This window comes from Electrona antarctica, assembly GCF_951216825.1.
Source record: "Electrona antarctica genome assembly, chromosome: 3".
Lineage (NCBI taxonomy): Eukaryota > Metazoa > Chordata > Actinopteri > Myctophiformes > Myctophidae > Electrona > Electrona antarctica.
The window spans coordinates 12,175,976-12,197,577 of record NC_136808.1 but is presented as its reverse complement, the minus strand read 5'-3'; the positions used below and the strand labels follow the sequence as shown (position 1 = coordinate 12,197,577).

General features: G+C 40.3%; 1 protein-coding gene across 2 annotated transcripts in view; it reads left to right on the top strand.

Annotated features, from left to right (window-relative positions):
* Nucleotides 1–7,416: 7,416 nt before the first annotated feature.
* The window catches only part of myom2b (myomesin 2b), a 74,286-nt gene continuing 60,100 nt past the window's right edge, over nt 7,417–21,602 (top strand). Inside the window, exons 1-5 of one of the 2 annotated variants that reach the window (XM_079497653.1) lie at nt 7,417–7,521; nt 11,545–11,651; nt 15,750–15,807; nt 16,581–16,735; nt 19,242–19,328. In XM_079497653.1, the coding sequence (XP_079353779.1) occupies nt 11,566–11,651; nt 15,750–15,807; nt 16,581–16,735; nt 19,242–19,328 (386 nt within the window). In that variant the 5' untranslated portion in view covers nt 7,417–7,521; nt 11,545–11,565. The remainder of the gene's footprint in view (nt 7,522–11,544; nt 11,652–15,749; nt 15,808–16,580; nt 16,736–19,241; nt 19,329–21,602) is intronic. The other variant, XM_079497652.1, reaches the window with a different exon arrangement.

Sequence of the window (21,602 nt, the reverse complement as noted above, 5' to 3'; positions counted from 1 at the left end):
TGTCGGGTGTAGCTAAGAGCTCCGTGGCCATGCCCATGACTCCTAAAGGGGGAGCGGTGTCTTGTAGCTGCAGTACGGCCAATCCCTGATTGTCCTAGTGGTTAGGATTCGGGGGGGGGGGACGGACACCCAAGCCAGACCTGGCTGGTTGGTTGACCAGAGGCCTGGGTTATGGTGGTCCCCATGGAGGGTTGAGGTACTCTCTGAGGAGAGTTTGCTGCAGGGGGGGGGGGGGGGGGGGGTTGGCTGGGAGAAAAAATAACACAATTAAGTAAAGTCAAATAAAAACCATTTTGGTTCTGGAATAAAATACCACCAACCTGCAAGAGCTGCTTGGACATTGGACTAATTTATCCCTGCATAAGATTCACGATACCTGGTGCCTCAGTGGCCTTTTATTGTTGTCGACAAATGGCCAGTAGCCTACACTACGGTTGTCACCACCATCATGACATTTGACTTGACAAATGGATTTAACTGTGATCAGGTTTGACATATAGATGATCAAAGGACAGGACCCTCATATTAACTACTTCTCCAAAGTGAGTGACACCCACAGCAGCACTAGAGGGAGCAACCATGGTACCACCCAAATGTAGAACAAACATGGGAAAATTCTCATTCTACTACTCTGCAACCAGATGCCTGACAGTACGTTTTAACAGCGGGAGACCTTAGAGACCAACGGCGAGCATCGCTTGAATTTCATTGTCTATCTCCCAATCGCCCACTATGGCCGGGCGACGTCGCTCAAAAGATTAATTATTTTTATCTTTTCGGCCGACGTTATTCCGCCCACTTTTCAACCATCGCCTGTTCGCCTACTATCGCCAGTAGTTGCTGGGTCCCATTGACAAATAATGCACTTCGGAAAATTCGTCTGGCTGTTGCCCGCTGTTAAAAGTCTATAAAACGTTGCTTAAATAAAGTTGTCCTTATTGTAACGTAATTGTACTAGCTGTAGATGGCGTGCAGGTCATTTTGTACTTAGATCCCTATTCAAGGGATGACTTCCGCACACCTGGTTCAGTTTTATAGCAGGTGCGTATAGGTCCTGGCAGTACAGCAAACGTTATGAGGAAGGAGGAGAGACCCGCACACTGCCACTTGCTGGTTCAAGAACTTTATTTTAAAGAGTCAGATTGCAACGTTTCGGCCTTTCAGCCTTCTTCAAGCATAGTTTGAGAACAGGCTGACATTCATTAAATACACAACAGTAGGTTTGAACAACCAATCAAATTGTATATAGTAATCATTCAATAGATAGCAGCTGTGAAGAACCCAGTCATGTGACTTAAAGGTGCAGTACTTCTATAGAACATTCCTAGTATATTATTGAAAGTCACCAATTACAATAATACAGGGAATAATATATAAGTCATGCCATAATACATAAGGAAATCAACATAGAATGAATTAATAAGTAAATAAATGTCAAAAAAGTCCATACTCAAACAAGAGTGGACATAATGGATAGAAAAAAGACACATGGTGCTTTTAGTACCCCACTGGACATGAAGTTCAAATCAATGACATAATAAATACAGTTTATGGATTACAGCATAACATTTAATAATAGCTCATCATTCAAACCTTTCGGGTAGAGAGTTTGCAATGTGTGTATCCAGTACGCTTCGCGTTGTTTGAGCAGGACATCATGGTTACCACCTCTGGCTGGTAGTTTGACTTGTTCTATACCAATAAAGCGAAAAGTGGAGATGTCATGTTTAAGATCATTGAAATGAATGGCAACAGGATATTCACGGTCATTTCTTCGAATAGAGCTCTTATGTTCGCTCATTCTCTGTTTTAACTGTCTAGTAGTTTTCCCAATATATGCTAAACCACAAGGACATTTGATCATGTATACCACATGGGTTGAGACACAAGTTATAATGCTGTTAATCTTGAACTTCTTGCCAGTGTGGGGGTGATTAAAAGAGGACGTCTTGTGTGTATTGCCACACTGGGCACAATGGCCACATGGATAATTGCCCTGTGGCAGAGGACTCAATAAGGTCTGTCTAAGTGAAACCTTAGGGGACTGAAAGTCAGAATGTACAAGTTGGTCTTTTAAATGTTTTCCTCGTTTAAAAGAAAACAAGGGAGGGTACTTAAATAATGCCAATAATTCAGGGTCAGAGGTTAAAATGTGCCAGTGCTTTTTGAACATAGCCTTTATCTCACGAGAGTGAGGAGAATATGTGGTGACACATGTTACCGAAAACTTTTTTTCTTTTCTCTTTGTTTTTGTCAACAGTTCTGTACGGGGCTTCTGTAGAGCCAATGTATATGCTTTCTCAACGTTTTCAATGTCATGCCCTCTTTGGGTAAACTTGACTTTCATCTCTGACGATTTGTCAATAAAATCCTCAGTGGAGGAACAAACACGTCTCAGTCTATAAAACTGACTAATGGGCAGGGACTTGATGAGAGCAGGGGGGTGATTGCTAGTGGCCAATAAGAGTATTTCGATCAGTTTCTTTCTGATATAGGGTGGTTGACAGATTGCCATCATTTAACTGTATCCACATATCTAGAAAGTGTACCCGGGACTGACTACATTCCATAGTGAACTTTAGATTAGAATCAAAACTATTTAATAATGTTACAAAGTGTTGGACTTCATCTGAATTACCTTTAAATACACAGCAAATGTCATCAATGTATCGATACCATTTAATAATGTTTTGTTGGTATATGTTCTTTGTAGAGTCATAAACACACTTTTCCTCAAAATGCCCCATAAACAGGTTAGCAAAATTAGGTGCAAAAATTGAACCCATAGATGTACCAGATACTTGCAAATAAAATTCATTGTCAAAACTAAAGTAGTTGTACTTCAAGACATATGAAGCCAAATCAATGATGAATTCATCAGGTGGTATAGCTGGGTGGTCTCGACTAGACAGATAATACTTTAGAGCTTCCAGACCAGCATCATGTGCTATGTTAGTATATAGGCTAGTGACGTCTAGGGTGAGTAACCAAATGTCCTCGGGTAAATCAGAAATGTCAGAAATGTTGGTAATAAAATCAGTAGAGTCCCTAATGTATGAAGGTAATTTGTGAACCAAGGGTTTAATAAAACAATCTACATATTCTGACAAAGGAGATAAAAGGGAATTTATCTGTGCCACAATTGGTCGTCCAGGTGGATCAATCATTGTTTTGTGAATCTTTGGAAGGGTGTAAAACACAGGTCGGACTGGATGTTTGTTATACAAAAAGTCAAATTCAGGTTGTGAGATGAGATCATTGATTCTTGCATTCTCTAAAAAGATGAATATCTCACGTTGAAATGATACTGTGGGATCACTTTTTAACCTTTTATAGAACTTTTTATCTGCCAGTTGAGACAAAATCTACTTAGATCCCTGCCTACACACCCGTCTGAGATTATCAGGTGTGCATAACACTTTGTCGTTTCCTACTACTCTGCCACAAAAAAGTGGAATTCTACACAATCCATTCAAATATGTGAATGACTGGTTTCTCTCAACACTAGGCCTGAAAACTAGATCTTGTTACAATATCAGTCTACCATTCAGGAATTAGTTTCATATGACAAGGTACCACAAGACATGTTCTGCGAGCGTGTGTGCTAGCCGCAATTTGCCACGCTAGATTTTTTTTATAATGGGATGAATCTAGAGTTGCAATACCCTCCATTGACTCCCCACTCATCATTTTGCGTTTGCGATCTGCTCGTCTTAAACGACGTTAAACTCACCAACATTGCAGCTGTAGTCCAATCTTGAATTATTCTCTTTCAATCTGCAAAGCTTGTTTTTCATAAAAATCCCCCGTAGACATGTTATGAGCTACTTTCTGTCAAGAAGAAGAAATGTTGGAGTTTAGAAGCGCTCGTTTTTTTTAAGGGGTCGCGCTGCTGCCTCCTGCATTATGTGCAAATGCGAAACAGATGCATGCAGGGACGTTCAGTGACTTACGACGAGCGCTTCCAAACTCCAGCACTTAGAAAAAGAATCACTTGAACAGAATTTCTTGACAGAAAGTAGCTCATAACATGTCTACGGTGGATTTTTATGAAAAACAAGCTCGGCAGATTGAAAGAGGATAATTCAAGTTTGGCCTAGAGCTGCAATGATGGTGAGTTCACGTCGTTTCATACAAGCAGATCGCAAACGCAATGTGGATGAGTAGGGAGTCAACGGAGGGTATTGCAACTCTAGATTCATCCAATTATAAAAAAAATCTAGAGTTGTTAATAACGATATACATTAACGTAACGGTGAACAAAAAACGACGTTACCTGTTGGAAGTAATGTTGTGGCGTCTGCTACATCCACGTGGTCTGATTAGCCTCGGAAACCCAGACTTTTATTTCTGGTCTGATTGAATTCAGCTGTATAATCAGGCAGTGAATGGACTTGGGCACTCCAGTGCATGACTTGGGCATTTATCCATTTAGATAACTTTTTTACGTTATTTCATTACTTATTTTTACACAGAAACATAATGTGTGTCTTCACAATAACTGTAATGTAATAATAATACTAATAATGTAATGTAATCATTATTTAATTAACGACGCTTTTATTCTGAAAGCAACCGGATGTCTTAAATTTGCTAGCTCTCAAACAGGAAGTTCTAGATTTGCCAAAAAGACGGAGCCAAAACCACTTGTCTTGTTACAGTACGTCCCAGAATCTGTCACGTGATCCTGCGTCGTCACGTGACGCACGCACGCGCCGCGGCCGCGCACCTCCGCTCCTCCTTTGGTAGACGTAGTTTTATGTATTTATGTAGTTCATTATTTTAGGGCCAGCTTGGTGAAAATAAACGGTTTTGACTGATTGAACATTTTCTTAACAGTTTGTAGACTATATAAGCACAGTTCGTGGAAAGCACAGGTCAAGGACCTGTGCTTTAATAGCCTCGGAAAGAAGAAGAGTATTGAAACAAAATAATACCCAGAAAAGAACGATGGCTTGTTTACATTTGGGTCCAGCTGCACTGGTGTGGTGTAATTAATAGATAATAGGCTGTCGTCGTATAATGCTATGACGACAATTACCCAAACTTCACTGCACCACTAATGATAATATTTACATTTCGTTGACATTAGAATGATAATGTACTACTACTTTTCCCTTCACTTCAGGCAGGGCTACCCATAGATCTATGGGGCTACCTCCCAGTGGAGCCCCAACTGTCCAAGTCATGCATGATGTTACAAGCCTCACTATGACCAGTAGAGGGCTCTCTCTGACAACTCATAAGATGAGACAGGATAACATCAGACTGTCATCATAGCAGCAACAAGGTTGAAAGAGGGAGAGAGAGGTAGTTAAAAAGAAAAGAAAAAGATGACAAATAAATCGTGTTAAGCTTAGATTCTAGCACTATCTGAAATGGGTATGGGTCTCTGAATGAAACCGTAAAAGTGTCAACATTCTGACCATTGAATATATGAATGGACATAATATGTCCATCTACATATACAATGTTGTTTGCCATACCTTATGTTTGATTACTTTGTCTAACTTACTATTTGTTTATCTTGGGTGAGAACCATACATGTATATAAGCCCTTTATGGGTTTCTTTTCTCACCTGCACTTATTTTTCTCCTTTACCTTTTTATACTGTTACCTTTTTGTACTGTTTTTATTGTGCAAATAAATAAAACAAAAAAATAGTAATAGTCTATGGCCAATGAATATATTAGGGAATATTTCTTATAGTTTGTCAAAGATTTGAATGAATGAATGAATGAATGAATTCGAATGCTAGTAGGCTACATTACACTCAGCAAATTATCCTTAATGAATAAATATGCAGTATGTAGGCCTACAGTCTGTCAACAATGATAACATGATAGAATAAGTTGGTTCATAAACAGTTATCCTAACGGTTCTCAGGTCTACACACACACACACACACGCACACGCACACGTACAGAGAACGGGCAGAGGGAACAGTGAACATAACAGAAGAGATGTGCACAGAATAGAAATCAAGGAGGAGAAAAAAATAATAATACTCCTGCGCAAATCTCATAAACCCACCACATCTGTTCTCTCTCTCTGTGTCCCGTATGTATGCCAGGCTGTACCAGAGGTGGATGAGAGTGCCTTAATACCTCAATGATAGGTAAGCCCCCCCCAGGCAGTAGATTATCCTACTGTGCAATGTGTACTCAGCTTTTAAATTAGTGAAGGGCAGTACGTGTTGTGAGACACGTGTTGATATTTGCAACTTGTCACACTGAAGGAAAGGGAAAAAAAACTGATTTGAACTTACAGTACTTGTGCGTCTATCTTCTCGCACCCAAAATGGCAGCTCTATAAGCTCACAACATGCAGGGACTCTTTCTGCGTCTGTGACACACTGTATTGTAAGCTTGTAATATTGCATAATGTATAGATCTATTTACGGTGTGAGACACGTCGGTGCAAGTAGGCCTATACATCAGGCGGAAGATTACCTGCACTCCATGCACCATTATTCAGTTATTCCTGTATTTACATAAAACAATTGGCTTGGATTTCTTTCTCTCTCTCTCTCTCTCTCTCTCTCTCTCTGTCACATTCTCCTTGACTCTCACAAATACTTTTTCCTGCCTTTCTCCCATGTTTTTCTCTGGTACCCTTTCCCCATACAGTCTGTACCTACCACCATTCTCCCATATTATTTAGGGTTTGCTCTGAAGTGAAATGTGTCTTGCTGTCCCTCAGCAGAGTCAGGAATAGTCCTGCTCTGTAACTGTAGCTACTTTTATAAATAGGCCCTGGTTAAAGTTCAGCTTGTAGCCCTGCGTCTTAGGATGTTTAAGAGAGATGTGCAGAAGTGATCTAGACCCTAATTTGCAGCTAGGGACTTTTTATAAGTATATACATATTAAGCATGCTGTTGTTAAATGTGTTAGTATGAAAAAAAAATCGCAGTTAGAGCATTGAGAACTTAACTCTATGTAGCCTGTTCTGTCCTTTGGAATACTTTTTAAAATCCAACATACACATATGTGTCAATCAATTAAATTGGTAACTGAATTGATTTAATAGTTTTATTATTATTATAGACTAAATTGGCCCATCTTAAGCAGAGTCTTTAAAAAAGCTTGATCAGATTGTACTATGGATCCAATAGGATATTATCTAGAATAACACTTGTTAACTATAAATATGTATAGCAATGCCCTCCATAAGATGAGCATAGTGGGATGCAAAATTGCCTTAGGATCTCCTGTAACTTAGCAACGGCCCTGGAGCAGGGCTGTGGAGCCAACATGGCTGCCGTTGAAAACAGTAATGGCCTAGCTCTTTTCATTCAGAGGCCTCTGGTACTAGCAAGCCTGCACACAGAAGCCTGTCTTGAAGGGGCCTGCCTGGTTATATATAGGCTATTCCCTCTCCTTATATGGCATCAAGGAAAGGCAGGTGGGGGTCGTGGGAGATGGGTGGTGGAGGTTTTGATGGCCCAGTACTTGGTTTAGGCTGACCTCCCTGTGGATTCAGGCTGACGACCGAAGGCTCTGCAAAGGAACTCTCAAGGGGTAAGAAAACTACTATTTTATTCTTCTCTCCGTTGCCTTTTTGCTCCTCATTTCTGTTAGGTGTGGCAGGTGTGAGGCGTAAAGTAGGACAGAGGGAAGGGGAATGAGCAGAAAGAGAGTCCGGCGTTCCAAGGGGCGTGATGTGGAACTTAACCAATGCCAAATGCATCAATTGTGAATTAAATGTGATAATTTAATTTGCAGTGATTTACAGAAGAATGAATGTATTGAGATGAATGACTGTCTGTGTTTATGTGTGACTGTCATAACAATGGATGTGATCATCGTAATGACTGGCTAAGTGGTTAAATGTACTCCAGGGAGGAAGCCAATAGACTGTTGAAGCACTTAGTGGGACTAGGATTCCTGCCTGGTCCTTTGGGTTATATTGGGTTTATTGTCGGTGTGCTGTTTTTGGACTCCAGACATGCACACATCAATTTACTGGCAATTCAGCCTCCAATTGGATGCTTATTGTATTCCGTGTTATCACCAGAGCAATTTGTTAATGCAAATTGTATTCAAATGGAAGGTGTTTTGTGATCAGATAGGGATAGCCTCCGCTAAGGACATCAGAGGTTTGTTGATTTATGGCCATGGCTCTCTGGGAGCGTGTTGAGGTATGGCTGGGAGCTTGAGCAGAACATTTTGGAGATCAGAGAGGCTTGGGTGTCATTTGGCAGGCATTTGTGAGCAGTTACAGTACTGCTTGGCGTTAAAGTAGCAGAGGTCTGTCTGCAAGTGATGTAAGACTAATGGGATTAGCATATGGCTGTCAGTACAGAGCACTAGCTTTTGGGCTGTGTTGGGTTTAGTGCTGTCATTCTAGGAAGCATGGGGACATTGAAGCAAGGGGATATTGAAGCAAGGGGATATTGAAGCAAGGGGATATTGAAGCAAGGGGATATTGAAGCAAGGGGATATTGAAGCAAGGGGATATTGAAGCAAGGGGAAAAACACGTTATTCCGTGTGCTCTTGAATAAGAGCATTAGCTAAATGACAAACTTGCAAATAAATAACATTACACTATGCTATCTGTGTGTTCATAATGCTAGGAGAGCCAGTTTGTTTGGATAGTATTTGGGGAATTGGTGTGAGTATACAGTATGGATACTCTGTAAGAATCAGTAGAAACGGAGTGTAAAACAAGGTTTTCATTTGGGTCTATATTACTCGGAGTGAAATAAACATTTTCTGTGTAGGAATATCTCTGCATGTACTGCAGTGTGCAGGGTGAGGTTGGGAGTTGGCTTAGGTAGTGGTTCATATTTCATTTGACCTTATTTCTGGTCTCTGAAGACTAAGATGATGTAAGACAATCATGTTCTGTGTGTGTGTGACGTATGTCGTATGACATAGTAGTGATGCTGTTGCTGCACTGCGCTACACACATCTTTGTTTGGACTCTAAATTCAGACGCTTATTCTTAAGTGAGCTTAACATGGAGAATTTTGGAGATAGTTAAAGCACTTGAAGACATTGTATAGAAACATTGAAACATGACTTTATACAGCCAGTACTGTACATAGCAGTACAGTAAATGTACATACAGTAAATGCATTTTGATAAAAACTTAAATGCCTACACAGTGCTAAGCTTTAAAAAGATCAACTTAATTTCCCTGTCATGACAACTTTGGATTTTAACTAACTTAATGTTATTAAGTTACTTTAATTAGATAAAAGAATACATATAATACATATACACACACTATACTTATGCAGAGTATACTGTGAAGGAAAGTGAAGACTGATTCACAGTTCACACTATAGTTACTACTTATCACACTGCAAGATTGATTTAGACTGATTTCAAATAGAGTCATGAATAGACCCTTGGCCAGGGCGACTGTGGCTCAAGAGGTAGAGCAGGTCGTCCAATGATCCATGGGTCGGCGGTTCGAATCCCGGCTCCTCCTGTCTACATGTCGAAGTGTCCTTGGGCAAGACACTGAACCCCAAATTGCTCCCGATGTGCTGGTTGGTACCTTGCATGGCTTCTGCCGCAATCGGTGTATGAATGTGTGTGTGAATGGGTGAATGTAATGCACAATCTATGTAAAGCGCCTTGGATAAAGGCGCTATATAAAATGCACCATTTTTATTTTTATTTTGTTATTGCTCCTCTTCTACAAAAGGTATAATTTTGTCCATAACATTTAAGTAGCGTGATATACTCATCAGGACTGTGGAGGTAACATGGTTGCCACTGAAATGTTCCAAAGCCAAACTCACTAACTATATATGGCACTCAGACTACTGGTAGCCAAATGGCTCTGGTGATGTAATGGAATACTGTGCCCGCCCCCCACTGCTGTCACATGAAAACTCAGCTGTTTGTATTTTCTTCCTTTTTAATTACAATTTCCATGACCAAAGTTTGTGTGCTAATGAGGCCCCAAGTTGCACAACACATTGTACAAAAATACTATTAATTTGGGGATCCTAAGATCATGTCCATATGCATATCTCTACATGAGTTTCTGTCACATGTGTGCCATGTCTGTCGTGCGTGCGTGAGTGTGTGTGTGTACACATGCAATACATATCTGTGCTTGTATATATATTATCCATATTGTGTTTTATGTGTGTCTTTACAGTATACTGTTTGCATTTTGTGTGTGTGTGTGTGTGTGTGTGTGTGTGTGTGTGTGTGTGTGTGTGTGTGTGCGCGTGTGCGTGTGTACGTGCATGTGTCTGATCCATTTGTCCTTGTCATTCCTGAACCCTATATGGGGTTCAAAAATACGTCATGAGAACAGTTGTGTGTGATTCCATTCCAATATTGTCCATGTGTGTTCTTTATGTTGCTGTATGTGGAGCCCACCTGTTCTTTATGTTGCTGTATGTGGAGCCCACCTGTTCTTTATGTTGCTGTATGTGGAGCCCACCACTTTGTTAAAGACCCCGTAAACAGGAAGAATCCTAACCCCCGTATCAGTAGGCCTATAAGCAGTATTACAGTATATATTTAAGCAATATTACACTTCTGCGCTGCTTACAGAACTCGCCTTCGGCTCGTTCTTGCAGCAACGCAGGCAGACACAACAGTTACCCTTAAAGCTAAGGTATAGTCGCCAAAAAATCATAATGTTTTAATGACAGATGAAGCCACTACGTCGTAGTGGCTAGTTTCTTGGGACATTTGTGGTCGTAGTGACCACGACCACAAATGTCCCAAGAAACTAGCTAGCCTATAGCCACCGAGTCTGCTGCGCTCTGGGAGAACAACACAGCTTTTAATTAGGTGTTCCATGATGCTGGTTTGAAGCACGGCTAGAAGGTTGTTTCAACCAATCAGATTGCTTCCTCGAAATGACCTGTTATATAATAAGAATTTGTCCATATAATGTTATAGCGTTATAACATAACAAAGTGTTATAATCCACCCTGCCAAAAACAGAAAAGAAAAAGATAATTATGTAAAATTTGGTTTTGGGTGTCCACTGAAGGCAGTGAAAGAATGGTTCTAGGAAAAATATGAAAATTCACTCTAGGGCAGTGGTTTTCAACCCTTTTCATATCAAGGTCCATTATTTATTCGGCATTTGAGCCACGGACCCAAAAACTAAAGAATATTTTGTTGCCGTTGGATAACATTTTGTCCACAATTCCATGCTAATTGTGTAGTCACTTGTAAATTAAGTAAGATGTTTAACAATAATGTAACTCTTGAGAGTGTAAAATAAACCAAATGCACCCATAAGGCCTAGGGTATAGACCTTGACAGAAGACTAGTGTAGTTATAGGATTAGGTATTAGGCCACTCACCTGAGTGTGCCCTAAGGTGAGGTGTTTATTCCCACCCAGAAAACCTCATCAGGAAATGCCCTGTTTACAGGCTCTTTAATGTCTTACAATATCTATTGTGTTTTATGTGTGTGTGTGTGTGTGTGTGTGTGTGTGTGTGTGTGTGTGTGTGTGTGTGTGTGTGTGTGTGTGTGCTGACACGTGCATGCATGTGCATGTCTGTACGTGTGCGTATGTCTTTGTGCACTGTACTGTATGTCTTTGGTCTGTCAGGTCACTTTCTACAGTGTCACCATGTCAATGTTGCCCAAACCGGGGAGTTTCGACCATGAGTACTACCACAAACAGTCACGATATGTGGTGAAAGAATACACCGACAGGTACCCTATGTTCAATGCAGTTATAGTCTAACATAGCACTATCACAGTAGAGCTAAAATGACTACTAATGTGGTTGTAGTAGCAGTATTAACAGCCATCACCATTCACCAACATTTTCTCACTCTCATCTCGTAATAAGGGTTGGGAACCTTTAGGATGTTAACGATTACGGTTCCTTAACGAAACACTCTTAACGGTCCGATTCTTTAACCGGTCCCTTTAACGATTCCTATAGGGCGTTCCAAATGGACCCTTACGGGACTGTAACTCTGATAGTGTACAAATGGAACCAAATGGACCCATACAGGACTGTAACTCTGAGAGTGTACAAATGGAACCAAATGGACCCAAACAGGACTGTAACTCTGAGAGTGTACAAATGGAACCAAATGGGTCCATTCGGTTCCATTTGTACACTCTCAGAGTGAAATCAAAACGTTTGAGAACCACTATACAATTGTATAGCAGACGTCAAGTCCACATAACCAGCTCTGACAGTGTGATAAAAAAAAAAACGGTTCCAAATACGATGGAACCAATTCCGGTTCTTGAACCTCAGAACCGGGTCTGAAAAAGTACCGTTTTCCGGGTCCCCAACCCTAGTCGTAATATAGTGACGAGTTAAAGCAAAATCTGACCATGTGTCTCTCCCGTTTGACGTGACGTGACGGGACTCCCCCGTCATGGCGTTTGTCAACGACCACCCCCGGTGTATAGTCCCGCCAACTGTCTGGGGAATGCAGGAGTGCCGTTCTCAGGTTGACGATTCCACAAAAGAATAATTTAAGGAGGCAGGCGCTAAAATCCTCTTGCTGCTGACTCAGCGCTATGCGAGTTGCATACCGATGATAGCCAAAGAATTGTAAATCATCCCTTATATATCGTCAGCACGGCCTGCGACCGGACAGGACAGGGTCAACTGGGTGGCCGCATGGTCAAACCTTATACGCCAACTCTTCACTGGTTTGACGCTCTGTGTGTTGCAGACATTGGCATCACCCATGGCTGCAACCACAGACAGCATTTACCACAATCTAGATAACAATACTACACACATAACATTTTGTAAAGCTAACACAGCTAATATACTGTATACACTAAGATGTTATAGCTTATAGTTCAAAGTAAATGGCATCTGTAAGGTAAATTATATCAGCAGGCTTGTTGATATAATGTCAGCAGTGTTTCTGTAGCAAACGGTAGTTCTAATTCTAATGTAGATTTGGTGTGTTGTGAAGTTAAAGGTGGAATGACGGAGAAAAAAAGTATTAACAGTAATATGTCTAGTTGACGATTTTCACTATTTACAGGTGCTGTAAGTGCATTATGCGGGATAATAACCATTAAGCAAGCTTCTTGTTTTGAATTTATGCTGGTATATTTGTCCACACTATCTCTCAAACTGAAAGGTGTTTCCTATAATAGCACACGATTTAAACACATTTTGCAGGCCATGTAAAAACAGCCCCAACACTGGACTGGAGACTGTTTTCCAGCTTTGGGAAAGTGTTCACAATTATAATTTGAACTATACCCATCTCCACAGGAATAATATAAGAATGATTATTTATGTGGGTTTTCACTTTAATAATTAATATTTTGATGATTCTTCAGTATGTGTTGTGCTGTTCCTATTGTTGTGGCATGATGGCACCGTTGTATAGCTCACCGTGCCACCATTATTTATTTATGTTGTTTGTTTGTGTGTTTTTAGGAAGAGGTGTGCAACAATTGTGTCCTTGTTGTGTTTTTATCATTTTACTTACCCACACTGTTTATACTGATTCTTAATCATTTGCTTCCCTCTCATTGCTAACGATTGTGCAAGTTCCATCTTTGCTACCATCAGCTTTTGTGGCAGCTGATTTCTTCTAACATGTTTTGACTCTTACATCTATTCTGAACAGCAATGGTCCAGTTATAAAGTGGCAGAGTCATTCTTTATACATGGAACTGAATAGTGACTGGGAGGTGCTTTATGCTCAGAATGTATTATACTACTTTGTAGATGTTCTGAAGGTAGAAATTAATTAGTAATGATGACTGTGATTTGTGTGCGTTTCCCCCAGATCTATCATTTTCAATTTTAGCTATATAGAAAACTCTTAGGATGTAGAACAAGTGGTTCTCACAGTGCATCCCTTTGTACCACACACAGCTTGTAGGCCTACATCTGCTATTTCTTTTATTATTTTGAATTATTATTTCTTGACCCCCCCCCCCCCCCCTTTTAACATAAATATTCTCTTCTGGGGCTTCTGACACTTCTGACTGCCCCCCCCCCCCCCCCAGTCAGAAGGGGGGGGATTCAGAAGGTATTTGTAGAATCAACCTCAGGTGTCAATGGATTAATGACAGTGTCTCTATCCTCTGTCCCTGCTTAGATCTAACTGATAGAGTTGTCATTCAATCCAATAGCGACCTACTATGTTCAATCTGCTAGGAACTCAGGCCATATCCACATGAGGACGTTAAAAACAAAAGTTTAACGTACACATGGAATCGTCTCAATGAATGATGTGCGTCCACATGAATCCACGAAAACGCCACACACACCCATGGAATACTAGCCTGGCATGGCCAGACTAATGTCACTATATATATATATATATACATATTATTTTTTTTCTTCCCTGTGGCAGGAAATTCTTTCCTGTCTCATATTTGTCTGGTTTCCAGGCTAACGGAATACGCCTGTAGTATATAATGCCCGGCGTCATTGTTTCAGTTAAGATGCGTATTGGTCTCTAAACAAACTGCCTCCCCCTGGCCAGCCGGGGCGCCTGATGGAGGGGAAAGGAACTGGTTGGAATAACGTGTTCCTTCGACGCGTTACGTCCAACCAGGGAAACTCCCCCTGTCACGTGTAAAGGAGCAACTTGGACACTCAGGCAGGAAGGAAGCATGAGTTCAAGTCCGTTGCTCTACCCATGTCCCCCATATATGGGGACTAGGTTGGCGGAGGGTGTGTAGAGAGCCCAGGATCACATTAGATAATTGGCACAGGGGTGAAAAAATGGGTTACAAAATTGAGGGATAAAAATGTAATAAAAAAAAAAATGCATATTTGTTGTACACACAGAGACGCAAGGGTGGCGTATTATTCAGATTTCTTCACTCTGGGACCCGGTTTCACAAATGAGCGTTTTCAGTCACCCAAAACGCCGGCTCCGTGTGGCAGAAACGGCAATACGATTAAAAACCTTTGCAGATACAGCTAAGAATGTTCTCGTCTCGTTCTCGTCTGGATATGGCCTTATAGGCTGTTGAAGGAAAGTGTACTCTGCAGTTGTCCAAAAGACAGCTAAGCAGCTTTGCTTTGATCTTTGAAATGAGCTGGCAGGCAGTCAGGCAGAATGTGATGGCATACACACACCCAGAATATATTCCTTGGTGAGCTGGAAAGGTCTCTTAAACTGGATTTACACCACATTGACATTACAATCCAAGTTGAGACTATTTGCTTATCAAATATATCCCTCTAAATGTAAACATATCATGTCCTTCACCTATTCAATAGCAGGGGAAATGCTGCATTGTTGTTTTGAAATTGAAAGACGATTTGGACACATCTGTTTGTATTTAGTCAGTGACATAATTCTTCTACAGTTGGTACTAGACACATATTTTCAAATAAAATCCATATCCCTAAAATTCTTAGTAATAAAATGGTTCGACTAGCGTAAAAAAGGCGAAGAGGTTTTATTTTTATTTTTTAGCACTAATGAAAATAGGGCCCACAATGTGTTATGTGCTGTGATAAGTAACATAACTTACTGTACTGTGCTTATAGACTCAAATGGTATGTACACGGTAAATGTATCATTATCCGTAACACTGAGGATCTTTCCCTAGGTCGGACATTCAGTCCGAAGACCAACCAGTATAAGGGTCAGCAGTATAACGACTAAAGTAGGAGGGAATTTCTTTTAGAGAATTGGCCAAAAAAGCTAAACAAAAAAAGGAAGGTTTTACTGTGTACTCATTGAAAGGGATGAATAGTTTGTATAATATCCATTGCTACCTCCCAGTAGATATTCAGGTCCTAGATTGCTGTTGTGAATATGTCCGATAAACTGACTGACTGTTTGTCTTCAGCGTTGAAGTGGTGCAGGACGACTATCAGTACAAACAAGGACAACGCATACAGGGAGTGGTAAGACTTTCCATCTCTTTCACATTGTATCTCTCTCTCTCTCTCTCTCTCTCTCTCTCTCTCTCTCTCTCTCTCTCTCTCTCTCTCTCTCTCATTCATGCCATTACTGCCATGCAGTTCCTTTAGCTGTCCGTTTGCATTGACCATGCTGTAGTTGTATACAGCAATTCTAAAGGAGCATTCTCATTACAGTATATCTTAAATACACAATCATTTCACAGAATTATTTCTCAAGTATGCCACTGTTTGATTTAGGAAAAAAATAAACTCAGTTTGGACACAAATAAACAAACAAACAATTATGAAGAACAAAAATTGAGGATCACTTGCTGGCTAACGTGCTATTGCGGTTGATTATATTTATTATGTAATTATTATGACAATGTCTTAACCGGCAATTATGATATACTGTAGGTAGCAGACAGACAGCTGTTAGCAAAGATATTTCTGGAGTAACGTTTAACACCCGGGAATTGAACCCAGGCCTCCTGCGTGGAAAGCCAACATCTTAACCACTAAGCCAAAGGCAATTCCCTATGGCTTGGGGAGATAATTGATTGACTTTTGATGCTCTGAGCCACTACTACAAACGCATTCAGATAACTTGACAGCATTTAATAAAGGTGACCGATATCTGTTGATGAAAAGAAAACACAAATGTATATTTGTTTTGTTAGGAAGAAGATTATTGAGGAGTATGTCAGATGATGAGCATGAAGTTTATACTTTTCCCGGGCCATCGCCACGTTCCTCATTTTGTTTATTAACAACAGGTGAGGAAGAAGATGGTGGAGAAGTATATACGTGAGGAGTCCATGATCAGGGGCCCAAAGTTCCTGGTCAGACTGCGATCCCACACGGTGTTTGTGAACACTCCGGTCAAATTCTTCTGCACCGTCGAGGGCTTCCCCATGCCCATTGTCAGATGGTGAGTACAGTACACAATACATAACCACAATGTTAATACACTATAGCAGTGGTTCCCAAAGTGAGGTCCGGAGACCCCTAGGGGTCCTTGAGAGAGTTCCACGGGGTCCCCAGCTAAATGATAGTTTGGAACCAAATGGACCCTTATGGGTCTGTAACTCTGAGAGTGTAGGCCTACAAATGGAACCAAATGGACCATTTGGTTGCATTTGTACACTCTCAGAATGAAAGTAACTTTGATTTTTACAATATACATTGGGGTCCCAAAGATAGAAATGCCATTAAATAGGGGACCATAGTCTAATTAAAAATCTTCTCTCATGGGGGTCCTTGGCATATATTTTGAAATGGGGGGTCCGCGGCCTAATGAGTATCATTTTGGGCGTCCTTGACATGAAAACGTTTGGGAACCCCTGGACTACAGTAATGCAGTAAAACCTAGACATTCCTATCACTGCATTTGAAAATTCTCCAGTCAGCCTAAAGTTATGTCACACTGTCTGCGACAGGAAATAGTTTGTTGATTCATACTTTGCGAGCCAGCAGATCTGCAAGCTCACAACATGATGCAGTGATGTGATTTGTTTGTTTGTGAGTGACACGTTGTAGATCGGCTATTTCCGGCACAAGACTCAGACATTATGACTAACTCAGGCTGTTAAGGCATATGGCCCATGAGCACGACACTTAACCCCTTGACTGCTCCCCCGGCACTGTATTAATAGCGGGCCACTGCTCCTGTTAGTGAGGATGGGTTCATGTAGAGGACAATTTTCATGTACAGTCAGACAAAAATACTCCCAAATGAGTGGGAAAAAAAGATTACCGGTAGTTATTTAAGAAATGGGCCATAAAATACATTATAGCCCCCTTCCAAAGGTAAATGTGTAATCACTGTAATTAATTAATATTGATAATAATGTTGTAGGTACCTCTGTCAAGGAGGTTTAAATTGAGTATATTGAATTTTTTGCTTCAACTACAAATTATGAACTTTTCATTACAGCCAATGATTTTAGCTTTTTCGAAGGCATTTGAATAATATAGAATGTCGACAAAAACTTCTGGCTGGTAGGAAACATTTATTCTAACATTTTTGGTATGGTTTGGAAAGTACTCATCAGTAGCCTAATCTAAATGTATAGAATCACAATACATGATGTAATGTAATCAAAGTTGCTTAAACTTGCAAAAACACTGTTATGGGCCTTTCACCTCTGCTAGGGACAGATCCCTTTGTCTGATTATCTGTTATATCCCCACTAATTGTTTTTATTTTAAACATTTAACTTGGGGCGCCCGTCCAGGCACATGCCACATATAGGCTCTGGCATGACAGCGTGTCGTGTGTTCGAGTCCCGTTCATGACGACCTTTGCTGCATGTCTCTCCCCTTCTCTCTCTCCCTCTTTCCTGTCCATCTTCACTTGATACTATCAATAAAGGCAGAAAAGCCAAAAACAAATCTTTAGAAACATTTAACTTAAATGTTATAATGTAGGTCAATGGGGTTCGGGCCAAGTTTCGTGTACCGTACGTCATACAGATAGATAGATATTATGTCAGAGACGACTGACAACACAGGCTGGCCACATGAAATCCGAGATCCAAACTGGAGCCACGCCTTGTTGCTCCCAATATCCACATGCTTTGATTTTTTTGTGAATGTACTTTTTTTCTCTGTCTAATTATATGTAAATCATTGACAGATTTCAGAAATCTGGTGGAGTCTTGGTGGAGGTCTGTCTTGCACAGAGTCATTTCCCTTTTAAGACCCCCATCGCCCAGGACGAAGTTCTTTGTCCTTTCTATTAGTAACGCCCGACGCCCAGGACGAAGTCTTGTCCAAAAGACGAAGTTTATTGATATGAGAACGGATCGCATGGCTCCACAGCCTGGGAGCGCCTGTTGGGCAATCCTCGGTGACGCGCAAGAGTGAGACGTCATCGAAAAACTCCCTCCCCCAGCTGATGAAAACGAAAATCTTAAAACGTTCATAACTCGCGATCTAAATCATCCCGTCTAATTATGAAAAAAGATCCTGTGTTAGACGGCACTCCGCGGTCCATTCGCTAGTCGCGATAGATTTATTCTTACCTCCCGTTGTTGTCGATCGACTCTAGAGTGGTGTGGCTATTGTTAGCTGCTGCACACACATCAACAACAACTTCCGGTTCGTCCGGAAAAGGGGTCCGTGTTTATAAATCGACTGGGCGCTATAATGTAATGGATTAAATAACCCTGAGCGATTAAAGTGTTAATGATCCTAGACTTCTTTTTGCATCGGTGAAATGGTTAGAGAGAGAGAGAGAGAGATGGGGAGTGACATGTCGCATCAAAGGTCGTCGGGACTGGGATTCAAACCCGCAACGCGGGCTGGATTAGTAGCCTAAAGATGGCCGGAAGTCCATGGCACACCTAACCGTCCGGGGCCATGATCCTAGACTTGTAGTCAGTGCATATTGTAATGTGTTTCTAAAGTTGTTGATGATGTTTCCATGCCTTTAGGTACAAAGATGGTACCCTGCTGGACACATCCTCTGGAAAATACCTGGTTGAAGGCTGTGGAGCATTGCATTCTCTGGAGATCCCCAGGTGGGTTTATTTATCCCCAGATTCAAATGCTTAACGTTTTAATATCTCACTTTTCATCAGTGGCGGAATACATACTCGAATGTTTTACTTTCAAAGTAACAATAATGTAATTTAATAGAAATACTACGTTACAAGTAAAAGCCCAGAATTCTAAATGTAATTGAGTTAAAGTACAAAAGTATTGGCATCAAAGTGTACTTAAAGTACGAACAGTAAAAGTACTCGTTATGCAGAATGTCTCATTTCAAGTTTTCGTATGTATACAAATCTTTTGAAAATAGCAGATCTACAAGCTCACAATGTGACACATTATGAGCTTGTAGATCTGCTATTTTCAAATGTATATAGACTGAAGTGGTTAGTGTATGTTTTGTAATAATAATCAAATACAGTAACTAGAAACTAAAGTTTTCAAATAAATGTAGTGGAGTAAAAGTACAATATTTGGATCCGACATACTGTATAGTGGAGTAGAAGTAAAAGTATTGGAAATTGGAAATAAAGTAAAGTACAAATACCTCGGAATTGTACTTAAAGGGATAGTTCAGATTTTTTTAACTTAAGTTGTATGAAAAGTTGAACGAAAGTCGCGCTAATATTTTAGAAATAGGTCAACAATACAAATTACGTTCGTTTTGTGGATTCATTTACTTTTACTGCGTGGCCCCAGTGCCCCCCACAAAATGACCGGAACTACTTAATATTGACCAAAACCAGAGCAGAACTCCCACCATGGGACTCGGGCAATCAATTAATACAGTTGCAACCACTATATTATTAATGGCAAGTATTTCATACAACTTAAGTTAAAAAAATCTGAACTATCCCTTTAAGTACAGTACTTAAGTAGGCCTAAATGTACTTAGTTACTTTCCACCACTGCTTTTCATAGTAAATATAGTTTTCTATAAATATCATTTTGTCACAGGCTCTTTTCAGGCACAGGATATTTCACGTTCAAATAAAAATAAACAAACTAAACATTTAAATATATTTCAATGAATTAATCTATCATGGTTCAAACATGTTTGAAAGTGAAATTTCCTTTTTCGTTGGTTATATATTTTTTAAAACCTCCAGCCAGACTTAATTTCAACCTGCTGTTCTTACTTTGTGCATGTCATTATAGGCAATTGGAATCATATCAAGACATGGGAGCTTGTAGATTGGCTATTTTTGGTACTTTTGCATGACACTGTCATGCAAAAAAAATAAACACAAAAATAAAAATATGAAATATGGAGATGTAAGGTTTCTGCCCAAAAGTGATGATATATCATATCCAGCAAGCAACCATGAGTGCAGGACTGAACATATCAAAAACGTTTTGATATGTTCAGTTACATTTGGGAAGCGCAAATGTAAGGGGCACACAATAGAGTGCCGAAGTCCTGACGTCACTCGCTTATCCCCTGGTGAATTCTGCCTGGTTCACAGATGTAGTTTCATATAAGCATTGTGGTCCAAAAATAAAGAAGCTGTCTCTGCGTTTTTGTCAGGGAGGTGTCTCTGTATCATTTGCGACCGTCAGTCACTCATATATGATACAGTCTGTTTCTAGTGAAAATGTAACTAATTCAGTAGCAGTAACAATATTGTCAGTTGATTCTTCATATCCATATGAGTGAAACGGCCGGGATGACATGTTTATTTTTCAAACACAGTTCTTATATGTGACCAGATTTGACCGAGGGGCTGCCATTGGATTTTTTTGAATTTCCGTTTTTTCATGTCATGTGAAAGCAGGGAATCATAGCTTCAAATTGACATATTGGTTGTTCAGTTTGACCCACCAGTTTTGGAGATATGGCTTATAGAAAAATGTCTTGCAGGAGTAGTGGAAAAAAGACCAAGCAGAGAAAATTGACTTCTAAGCTACAATACATTCATTCGAGTCTTCTTCTTCTGCTATTGGAAATAGGAAGCCATTTCCGCATTTTCCATTGTTGTGGTCAACAGTGCCCCCAGCTGGAACATTAGCATGAATTAGCTTTAGGCGGACCAAAATAAACACACTTTTTACAAAATATCGTTGTTAATACTTCTTTCTGTGCTATTTCTGTTAGCCAGTTAGTAAAAGACTAGTATTATCTTCCAAAACGATTGTGTACAAAAAGGCGGATTTTAGCGGAATTTGCATACTATAGCAGGGAAGCCGTATGTCTAGTTAGCATTGGTTAACCCAATGGTTATAACATTAGACATAGTGACATGTTTAAGCATTTATTTCATATTTATATGTCGATATCAGCTCTGACATTTATTACAGACCTG